The sequence below is a fragment of the Rutidosis leptorrhynchoides genome, unplaced genomic scaffold, assembly GCF_046630445.1.
Source record: "Rutidosis leptorrhynchoides isolate AG116_Rl617_1_P2 unplaced genomic scaffold, CSIRO_AGI_Rlap_v1 contig579, whole genome shotgun sequence".
In the NCBI taxonomy this organism is placed as follows: domain Eukaryota; kingdom Viridiplantae; phylum Streptophyta; class Magnoliopsida; order Asterales; family Asteraceae; genus Rutidosis; species Rutidosis leptorrhynchoides.
Window position 1 is genome coordinate 43,936 of NW_027266800.1, and position 11,388 is coordinate 55,323.

At 32.5% G+C, this 11,388-nt stretch overlaps 1 protein-coding gene across 1 annotated transcript; it reads left to right on the top strand.

Moving 5' to 3' along the window:
• The first annotated feature begins 3,130 nt into the window (after positions 1-3,130).
• On the top strand, positions 3,131-6,659 carry LOC139884631 (short-chain dehydrogenase RED1-like). Its single transcript, XM_071868644.1, is given in 7 exon segments — positions 3,131-3,145; positions 4,051-4,301; positions 4,303-4,370; positions 4,586-4,642; positions 4,645-4,744; positions 6,316-6,481; positions 6,483-6,659. Coding segments are annotated over 7 exon segments (834 nt in total).
• The last annotated feature ends 4,729 nt before the right edge of the window (positions 6,660-11,388 follow it).

Below are 11,388 nucleotides of genomic sequence, written 5' to 3' on the forward strand. Positions count from 1 at the left end.
ATACAATTATACTATTTAAGTGTGTAACACTTTACAAATTACAACAAATGTAACTCTTAGAAATTTATGAGGTCATGACATCAAATGTCTAAGCATGTTATTATCTCATCATATGCATTTGGATTCAAAATCTTTTTGACAACCAAATTAAGTTCAACCAATTTAAACATATGAGCAGCACTATTATTCATCCTACCTAACCAAGATAAGTCGGTTAAAGTTTGCTTAACAATACAGTACTGAATGATCATGACCTTGATAGGTGTTTCAATTTTGGGTTGCATAGAACTTAAAATTTTAACGAGGGAAAACACATATACATATCAAATATGCAAATCACGTGAGCATATAACAAAAACAAATTATCGTTAGCGCTCTCGTAATCACCCTACGCAGAGTAGTTCGACGGTTATTTATGTTCTCAACATACGGGTCAAAACCTAAAATCGTATTCTAGGATTTAATAACAAACGAATCCTTATTGATCATATCAATACGATTCTCCTTATTAAATCGCCACAAACTTTGCATAATCGTTATCACACAGCAAACAACAAAGAAAATAGTATATCATATATCCTAACCATCTCAGCTAACATGTGAAACAACGATTATCATGTTCTTAGTCAACACAGAATCAATATATATCGCATATATACACAAAACGCAAAACCATATCGAATCTAAGCGAATCAAATACCTCTCTGATACCAGTTGAAGGGAATTAACATGCGATTAAATCATCAAACATGATCATATAAGCAGCGAAAAATATATATTAATCGCATAAAACAAATCCAGGAACAACTGATTCGACATAGTCACGATAAGACAAAGAAAAATTGCGCAAACCTGGTAGCTTTTCTCAAAAGTGTCCTCCTTAATATATCTTCTTCTTGTTGCGTGATGATTAGACTCCGCTCGACAATCGAACCTCGCCTCTCTATTGACTCACACACACGATTGCTCGAAAGAGAAGCAGAATGCTAGTTCTACGTAACTAGGGTTTTGGATGGTTGTATTACCTGAGAGAACTCTTCTGTGGCTAAACCTAAAATTCGGCTAACACTAGTATATATAGTGTTGTACCCAATTTTTAGGTCATCCAAATTAATCCTAAACCCATTCGTGACAATCTATTGTGCAACCCAATAGACTACTGTTTATTTAGTCGCAGGCCTAATATGTTATGGGCTTTAGAGCATAAATTTTAACAAGATGATCATATATTATATGATTGGAGATCTTAGGATTAATATAAACTATAATTCCATGTCAAAAGCAATGTTCATGCCAAATATATATATAAATTATAATTCTTGATTATGGGGGTTGACTCTCCAGGATCGTAATATATTTTTGAAAATTGTTTGAGTTGGGAGAGGACTACCTCCCATTATGTAGTCCGAAATCGTCGAATAAAAAAGTAGAAGTAGTCGTGTGAAATTAAAGCGAGAATTAGAATAACGCATATGCAAGTACTTTGCGATTACCCTATTTGAAATACAGCGATTCTAGTTCTAGGATCTAAATATAGAAAACGTAGAATCCAAGACCAAGATATCTATCCTAACGAGTAAAGAGCATTAATTTTCCATAAAAATAAATGTATAAAGAGCATATTCTACGGACTTTGTCCAGCAAGGCATTGACTCTGAAGACATTTTATAATTGATTAATAACTGGGAGGTGGGCTGGTTTCTGCGCAATTATAGCGAGTTGTAATTATTAATCGAAACAATTAGCACATCAAACTCACGCGATCGTCGTCATGTGAATCATATCAAAGTATTTGCAGTAATGAACAAGTTTCATCTGCAAATGGAGAGGATACATATTACTATTAATTTATAAAATTTTCAACTTCTATCAAAAATAATAATAATAAACAAGCCACTCGCTAGATTAGAATATTCGTTGCATTTTCCACATTTTGAATTTATATACTTGTTTTTAAAATCTCAAAATAAATATCCAACTGATGACGTTATCGAATTTTAAATTATATAAGTAAAACCTCGATAAATGAATGTTCGATAAATGAATAACCTCGACAAATGAATAATTTTTCCCGGTCCCGACTTGGGCTAAGAAGCTAAATGAATAATTTCGCTAAATACATTATTGAATAATTTTCTTGAAATCCTTAAAGACCCTAGGTAAATATAAATGAATAATCATCACATTTTAAAAATATATATATATATAAATATATAGAGATTTTTTTTTCAAGCAACAATGTTCATACAATAAGTCATTCTTTTATAAAAAATGAGTCTATAGTTTTTTGCTTTTTTTTCCCACCAAAATTCATCTCATTCTTTATTTTTCCTAGCGCCAGCAAAACTTGAGGATTATTCTGCTCGTGTTGTAGAAAGTAGTTCCGTAAGGTAATTACTGCTTGATATGCTTCTTTTGATGACACATTTTGTGTGACGCTACTATCATCTGGTTCTGGATCATTCTCATCATTCAGTACAGACTCAATAATTTCATCATCTGTAGGCAATTCCATAACGACATTATTCTCGTTAGGATAGTTCAAAAGATGTTCGACGTCCATCACATTTCTATATTGTAATTTAGAAATGACATCCGTTAATCCTTCGATATCTTCTTCTAATTCTTCAACTTCTGCTTCGAGAACATCGAGGTTTTAAAAATGAATAAAAAAACTAATACATAATAAAAAAAATCTTTAAATGAATAAAAATTCATTTATCGATAAATGAATAATATTCATTTATCGATAAATAAATAATCTCGCTAAACGAATATTTTTTTCTGGTCCCAAGAGTATTCATTTATCGAGGTTTTACTGTATAGTGCTTAATAAAGTTTAGAGAGTATTAATCTGGCTATCCGTATATAGTTGAAATCAGAACAAAATATTTAGAAGTATTAATTATTAGTGAATCAAGACAGATCACATCCAGATGTAGAAGTATTAATTGTCGAATCAAGACAGATCACATCAGATTTTCAAAACAAGAGCAATCAAGCAACCCCATCACCTTTCAAGTCTATGTGATCATCGGAATATAAAAATTGATTATTTTCTCATTTAGTGTCCACTATAATCCATTCCCACGAAGTCCACCCAATTTCAGGATATATTAGCTCAATAATAATGGAGTATAGTGGAGTGAACAGAAACCAGTTGCTAGCTCGAGCATTTGCCGCCAACGATTGTAGAGTGGTGGCGACGGCGTGTAGGTCACTGCAATCCATGGCGGACCTCAACACAAACCCTGGAATTTCTTTTACAAGAATTCGACGTGTTATTGGAGGAAAGTGTTCGTATTGTCGCCTCTAATGTTGAAAGCCATGGTGGACACTTCCAACATGATCCGATGGAGGTTCTTGTTGAGGATTTAGCTAATCCTAATTCTATTTTAAAATTGAAGTGAGAACATCGTACTCCCTCCAATTCAATTAAAAATACACATAGTAATTATTATATATGACTGGAGAGATCCTAGAATTACTAACTCATAATTATGATTCTTTTTAAAGTTAATTAATGTAGATGTATGAAAAATTAGAGCAAGAATTGGAAAATGGCATATCGGAATAATCGATGATTTGAATTACGGTGAGATTAATTGTAGGATCTAATTCAAAGAAATCTCTAATCACGTACTATACCCTAATGTGGCATCGATTCTCAGGGACAAAACTTATATGAAACTTTCTTTTAAGTACGTACATTATTGTTCGTGAATCGTGAGGGACCATATGTAATGTAAATGTAGGAGCATATATATATATATATATATATATAATTCTAGCATTAAATTATCTAATACGTACACGTAAAATGTCTGGTATTATTCATTAGTGAATCAAAACTGATGATCATAACATTTAAATTTTCATCACTAGAGTACCTAATCGGAAAATAAATTGATTATTTTCTCATTTAATTTCCAGTACATGATTGCACTATAAATTTGTTTCCATGAACTCAATTAGCTTTCATCAATCCAATTTCAGGATAAATACTTGGCTCAATATACAATATTAATGAAGTTTAATGGTAGTGACAAGAAACCAGTAGTGCTAATCACAGGATGTTCGCAGGGAGGTATCGGCCACGCACTGGCTCGAGCGTTTGCAGGCTGCGATTGTAGGGTAGTGGCGACGGCGAGGTCATTGAAATCCATGGCGGACTTCGAACACGATCCTAGATTTCTCTTACAAGAACTCGACGTGTTATCCGTTGAGAGCATTAAAAATGTCCTATCGAATGTTGTTGAAAAGTTTGGGAAGATTGATGTTTTGGTCAATAATGCTGGAGTACTGTGTGTCTCCACTTGCCGAAGTCCCTTTATCGACCGTTGAAAACACTTTCAATACCAATGTTTTCGGTAATATTAAAATTCTAGCAATTCATTCAAATTTAATGATGGTTAAAAATTCCCCGCATCTTCGTTGGATAATTATTGAAAGTACAGATATTAGAATTTATGCTCATTAGATCAATTATTGGATTGATAATTTGTTCCTATTTCCCAATTCATTCTACATTATTGGATTGAACTTTTAATTATCTACTTTTTAACTTATATATATATATATAAAGGCATGATAAGGATGGTGCAAGAAGTTGTTCCTCACATGGCTTCTAGGAAACAAGGAAAGATGTGAATATCGAAAGTGTTTCAGTATTGGCTCCTGCTCCGTATGCTGGTGTTTATACTGCATCCAAAGCCGCCATTCATTCACTCTCTGATACCATGAGGTTAGTAATTAGTAGTACTTCATATGCATCTGTCAAGAAGTACTGGACAAAACTTCCATCCGCACTTGCATGACTCGAAAATACCAAAAGAAAAATTATACACCTCGCAGGTCCTTAAGAGCTCGTTTGGAAAGCCACCAAATAATAAGAATTCTGTCTAATCGGAGGTAATTAATTATACGTTCGGTCCATTTTGGACAGCCACATGATTGCTTTGTAGGTTTGCAATCGCGTGTAATTTGAAACTCCAACTCACACTTTTAATTCAGACATTTCCATAAAAGATTGTATAGTTACATTGTCTAATCGTAAATGTATAGATATTATAATTTAATATGATAATCATCAATTGTACAACCAAACATGACCTTTGTAATTACAATCTTATAGACAATAAGAATAATTTTTTAGTTAGTTTCAAATACAGATTTTATTGTCAAATCGAAATTCTGCAAATATATTTAAAAATATTTAGTTTACTTAGGAACGAACCTACATTTTTTACAAGTGGTATTATTTTTTTTCTATTTTAATTAGGAACCAAAACACAATCATATAGACAATAGGAACAACTTTTTTATTTATTCCGATTGCAAATTTTATTGTCGAATCGAATCCGACATGTGGCTTTTTATCGGTGAATTAAAATTTGACAAATGGAGTGTTTTCTATTTAATATTTAAATGTTATTCCTAATCAAATTACAATACACAATTATTTTTTTTCAACTTACTAATTAAACTTTTATCCCTAATCAAAATCTTCTATTTTTCTATTCTCCTTATATATATATAAATACATCACATGCTACTCTAGATAAATTCTATAGTTGAATATTTTTAATTTTTGTTAATGTTGGTTATATTTTGTTCCAGTGATTTTTTTAAGAAAAAACTTCTAACTCATATGTAATATTTAAATAAAATTTTAAAATATATACATTCATGTATGACAATTGGGTTGTTCCAATTGCAGATTTTATTATCGACACATGAAGTTTTATTGGCGAATTAAAATTTGACACATGAATCCTTTTTTCTATTTATCATTTAAAAAATTATTCATAATCAAATTTATAATGCACTATTTCTTTCCAACTTCATTATCAAATCTCATCGTGTCTTTTTTTTCATATTCTTCCTAATTAAAATAACTATATATATAAATATATATAGTATGCTATTTTAGAGTTAAATTATGTAGTTAATTCTTTTAATTAAATTATATAATTATATTACGGTCCAACGGACGGGCCCTCCTACTAGTACGAATTAAATGATATAGAAAAAATTAATTCATATGTTACTAACAAACATGTAGTTATAATCTTAATAATTAATTACACGATCATGTAATTAAACTCTAACTTTGAAATAGAAAAAAATGATAATTGCTCATATTAGTTTTTTATTTATTGAATATTATAAAGACTCTTGCTAATGCAATTGCAAGTTTTTGCTGAAGTAAATTAAACGGTTTAATTAGTATAGATCACAAAATTTTAGATTAGTTTTCTATTTTATTTTAATCTTACATTAATATCCAAAATGATCATATATATACACACACAGATTGGAATGGAAACTCTTTGGAATAGATGTGGTTAATGTTGTTCCTGGAGCTATTACGTCCAACATTGGAAATTCTGCAGCCACCAGATACGACAATATGCCTCATGACTGGAAATTGTACAAGCCATTTGAATCTTCTATCCGAGAGATTGCATATATTTCGCAGAAAACCAATCCTACCCCCTGCTGACGTGTTTGCAAAGGATACGGTAGAAGTGGTGCTCAAGAAGAATCCACCCGCATGGTTCTCATCCGGGTGTCACTCTACCTTTAATGCAATATTGTACCATATGCCTATTTTTATCAAGGATTTTCTAATCAGAAAAGCTACACAATTAGGTTGAAATCGGCTCCTATAGCTATGCAACCGTGTAAGAGCATTTTATACGGGTGTGTTCGTTATGCATTTTGACCCTGTTTCGTTTAGTATTTTTGTGTTTTTTGAATTTTGAGTGAAGTTCATCTATGTTTGATGTGAGGTTAAAATGTGATATATATTATAATAATAAAAAGTATTTTTTTATTTTATAATTGTGCGGGCTGTACGACTCGAACCCCTCACCTCACGAATGAAAGAGGAGAGTGCTCACCAATTGGGCCAAATCCTGGTGTTAAAAGTTATATTACGGTTAATGTTATACTCATATTAGATAATGAGAGTTCGGATCTCTCGATTTAGATTAATCTTATAGACACTCGGAATAACAAGATTGAGTTGTTCCTGTAGACACGAATAAAAACATACAAGAGCGGAATATTCGGAATACACGATAATTGAAAAGCAATTTTATTAACAATTCAATGAATTAAAATTAAATTTAACAAAAGGAGAGGGTACTACAAAAATTTTAGCCCTTTGATCTTCGCTAACTAATCTTCGTCTTCTTCGTTGTGGAATTTCCTTCACTTGTGCTTTTGTGCTTTGTGTGAGGCGGCGATTTGATCGCTTGTGCTTTTGTGCTTTATGCGAGGCGGCGGAATTCCGACATTGTAACGACGTCTTCTTGCTTTTGGCTTCTTGCCTAGAGCTTCTCCCTATTTTTCTATGTGTGAATTATGAAGGAGAGGTCTCCTATTTATAGTGTTGAGGAGGCTTGGGGAAATAAATGACGTGAATATATATATATATATTTTTTTTCTTACACGTGATGATCACACCATGTCAATATTTTTCTTTTTAATTTGGAAGTATTTGATTATGCAAGCTGTTTCCTAGCTCCATTACTAGTGCTGCTTCTGCTTTGATCATTTGTTTCCATATTCATCCAGAGTAACGTGACAAACATTCTATTATACAATTATTAAAGCAACTTAATACAAAATTTGGCGAAATATTAAAACAATTTAGTCTTGAAATCCTTCATTGTTTCCGACCTTCAATTTATTCCCAAGTAAGTTGAACTCCGTATTTTAGTTTAATCTCATTTCGAAAAATTTGATTTGGGACAATTTCAGTTTAATCTCATTTTGGAGAATATAATTTGAGAATTTAGTTTATACTCGTTACATAGTGTTTTTTGACAATTTTAATTTATACTCGTTGTGGAGAATTATTTCGGACATTTTAGTTTATACTTATTGCGGATGATTTGATTTAGACATTTTAATTTATGCTCATTGCAGAATTTTTTATCGAAATCGTGATGATCACTTCGCATTAAAAACATGACTTTCTTGTTATATACTTTCTCCTCTTTGGACTCAGAGCTATATCTTTTTGCTATTTACAATTATATTTTCCATAATGTTGATTACCATCCTGAAGCAATTAAGATAATCTGGTGGAAATTCTAATTCAAGCTTGTAATCTTCAATGCATTTAAGGACTGCTTTCACATCGGCGATTCTTTTGTCCCATTATAAAGTTATTCCTTTTTTGTTTATTCGGACTCTTGTGACTTCATAGCATTTGGTGCCGACAAGATGAATGAATTTTGGGACAATTGTGTAACTTTTTTATTGCAATTTTGACTTATTTAGCTAGGAAATTGATGATGTTGAGGTAGCCTAGGGGAGCTTTTCGTCTTCTCTTTGCTAGGCTTGTGGTTTACTTATATGGAGCTCCAATTTTCTAGCTTGGAGCGGCTAGCTTCTCGTCCTTGCCACACAGCTAGTTGTTTTTCTTTCTTTTGTTGGAGCGAGTATTTTATGTAGCTTGAAGTTTGTAATTTTCCTATGCTTGCTTGATTTTTTTTTCGTTCGAAGCTTGTGATTTCCTGAACTTGTATGGGTTTCCTCTTCCTTTTCCTCGCCCGAAGCTTAGTGATTCATCTTCCATTTTGAAAGCTTAATTCCGATTTTTTTTTGTTTTTGTTTTATAGTGCCAGATTTTCCTTGCAACGCCATTTTTTGTTTTCTTTTCAAGTTGGTCCTCATGTAAGTAGCGTCGTTGCCGGTTTTTGCCACATGCATAGACTCATGTGATGGATAGATGATGATTGAGATTTGCGGTGATGTGACTGAATCGACATTTGAGGTGCCTACATATCCTTCTAAGGAATCAAGTCGTTTTGTAGTTCATTGATGCCCCCAGCATTTAGCGAATGGGAATAAGTATTTTTATCTCATACTTGGGAGATTTTGAATAGTTTATCCTATTGTCTAAGAGGTAAAGTTTCATTCTTCGTTTGTTGAGGATTCCGACTCGGTTTCTTCTTGAGAGTTATTTTCAATACATCAAAAGTTGTCATTTATTACTGTGTCTTCAATTTCATGGGCAAGTGTTACTAAGTCGATGAAGGATTTGATTTTGGCAATTATTAGGCTTCATTGGAGGATGTAAACTATTCCTTGAATGCACATCTTTATAAGTTCAACTTCGGGAATTATATTTAAGACTTGGATATAACTAAACTTTATCTTGGTTTAGAGCTTGAGCATAAAGAAAATGGAATAATTGTCCATCAATCACCGTATGTTGAAAAATTACTTAAACACTTTAATATGGATAAATCTCATCATTTGAGTCCCCCTATGGTCGTAAGATCTCTAGATCCCTTAAAGGACTCATTTCGTCCTAAAGAATCTAATGAAGAGATACTTGGTCCTTAGCACAATGCACACGACCTGATATTGCGTTTGCAGTAAATTTATTGGCACGATTTAGTTCAGAGCCAACTCGGAGACATTGGAATGGAAGTAAAACATATCTTCCGTTATCTTCAAGGAACCATTGATTTGGGACTCTATTATTCTAGGAATTCAACTAACTCAAATTTAGTTGGATATGCTGATGCTAGATATAAATCTGATTCGCATAGAGCTCGTTCTTAAACCGGTTATGTTTTTTGCTATAATGGAATCTCCATTTCTTGGCGTTCTACTAAACAATCTTTAGTAGCTACATCTTCTAACCACTCTGAAATTATTTCGCTATATGAAGCTGAAAGGGGGTGTGTTTGGTTAAGATCCATTATAATACATATTAATAAATCTTGTTTTTCAAGGCCGGTTGAAAATTCTCCCACTATTATATATGAAGATAATGCGGCTTGTATTGCACAAGTTAGGGGAGGATATATCAAAGGTGATAAGACCAAGCATATCTCGTCAAAAATTTTCTATACTCACGAACTCCAAACAAGTCGACAAGTTGACGTTAAACATAGACGATCCATAAATAATCTTGCTGATATTTTTACCAAATCATTGCCAACGTCAACTTTTAAGAAAATTGTATTTGGCATTGGTATGCGGCGAGTTCACAATATCCAAGATTAACTAGCTCCTGAAGTGGCTATATGATTCGTTTGAGGAAGAGTATGATACATGTTGTACTCTTTTTCTTTCGACTAAGGCCTTTATCCCACTGGATTTTGCTTAGCAAGGTTTTAATGAGGCAACGGTTTTTATATGTATGAATTAATTGTGTACTTTTCCTCTCCATCAGATTTTGTCTCTAGGCAGTTTTTCTAGTGATGTTCATATAAGATATGAGATAATCTTTCATGAAGGTTCTCTATAAGGAAAGTTAATGATAATTGTACATTTAAGGGGAGTATTAAAAAACATGTGGATGTGATGAAGAAACTCTTGTTTCATTTATTCCTTATAACACATATAGTTAAGAGCTTCATTAATATACTTTATTAAATGAAATGAAAATTTATATAAGTATAGCCTATAAATAGACATGATTTTGTATCAATGAAAGAACACCTCTAATACAAATAATACAATTATCTTTTTCTCATCTCCTATTCTCTATTACAATTTCATTTATTTTTAATCATTTTATTATATATATATGTATAATTATCATATTAAAATATGTACAACATTTAGTAAGATAAAATAATATATTTATTGACTTAACTAGAGAGTGTGACTATATTAATTAGAGATGGGTTAAATAAATAACTTTTACATTAAAATTTTTAATAAATTTATGTTAGTGGGTTACTATTTAATGCTTAAAGAGTGCAACACTTCACTCTATAGAAAAATCCTAGTTTTAAATATATATATATATATTGGGAAAATGCCCTCATCGGTCCTTAAACTTTGTGTAGGTTAACCGGCAGCTCCCTAAACTTCACTTACTAGCGAGCATATTTCTAAACTTGTGTAAAATATAACCATCGGGTCATCAACGTTAAATCTCCGTTAAAACAACTAACATGGCAACTGACGTGGCGAACATTCTACTAACCATTGAATTATTTTGTCCATGTGTGCGTCTAGTCAACAAACACAAACTGATTAATGGCAACAAATCGGATTAATCCAAATTGAATCGATTGAACCCTTATATTGTTTGATTCTAAAATAATCAAACTGTGTCTTCCTTAGAAGACTTCACGAAACCCCCTTCGTCAAACCCTCTACTCCACCACTAGGATGGGCCTCTATGACATTGACAAACACAAGTACACCGACAAGGACTCCAATTGCATGCCACTCAGTCGCAAGATCACCATCGGATTAATCACCGGAATAATCCGCGGCACCATTGGTAACCTGCCGACGTGGCGATGGTTCGAATGGAAGCCGATGGTCTGTTCCACCTGGATCAACAGAGAAATTACAAGAGCGCGTTGGACGGAATCATGCGTATGACACGTCAAGAGGGAG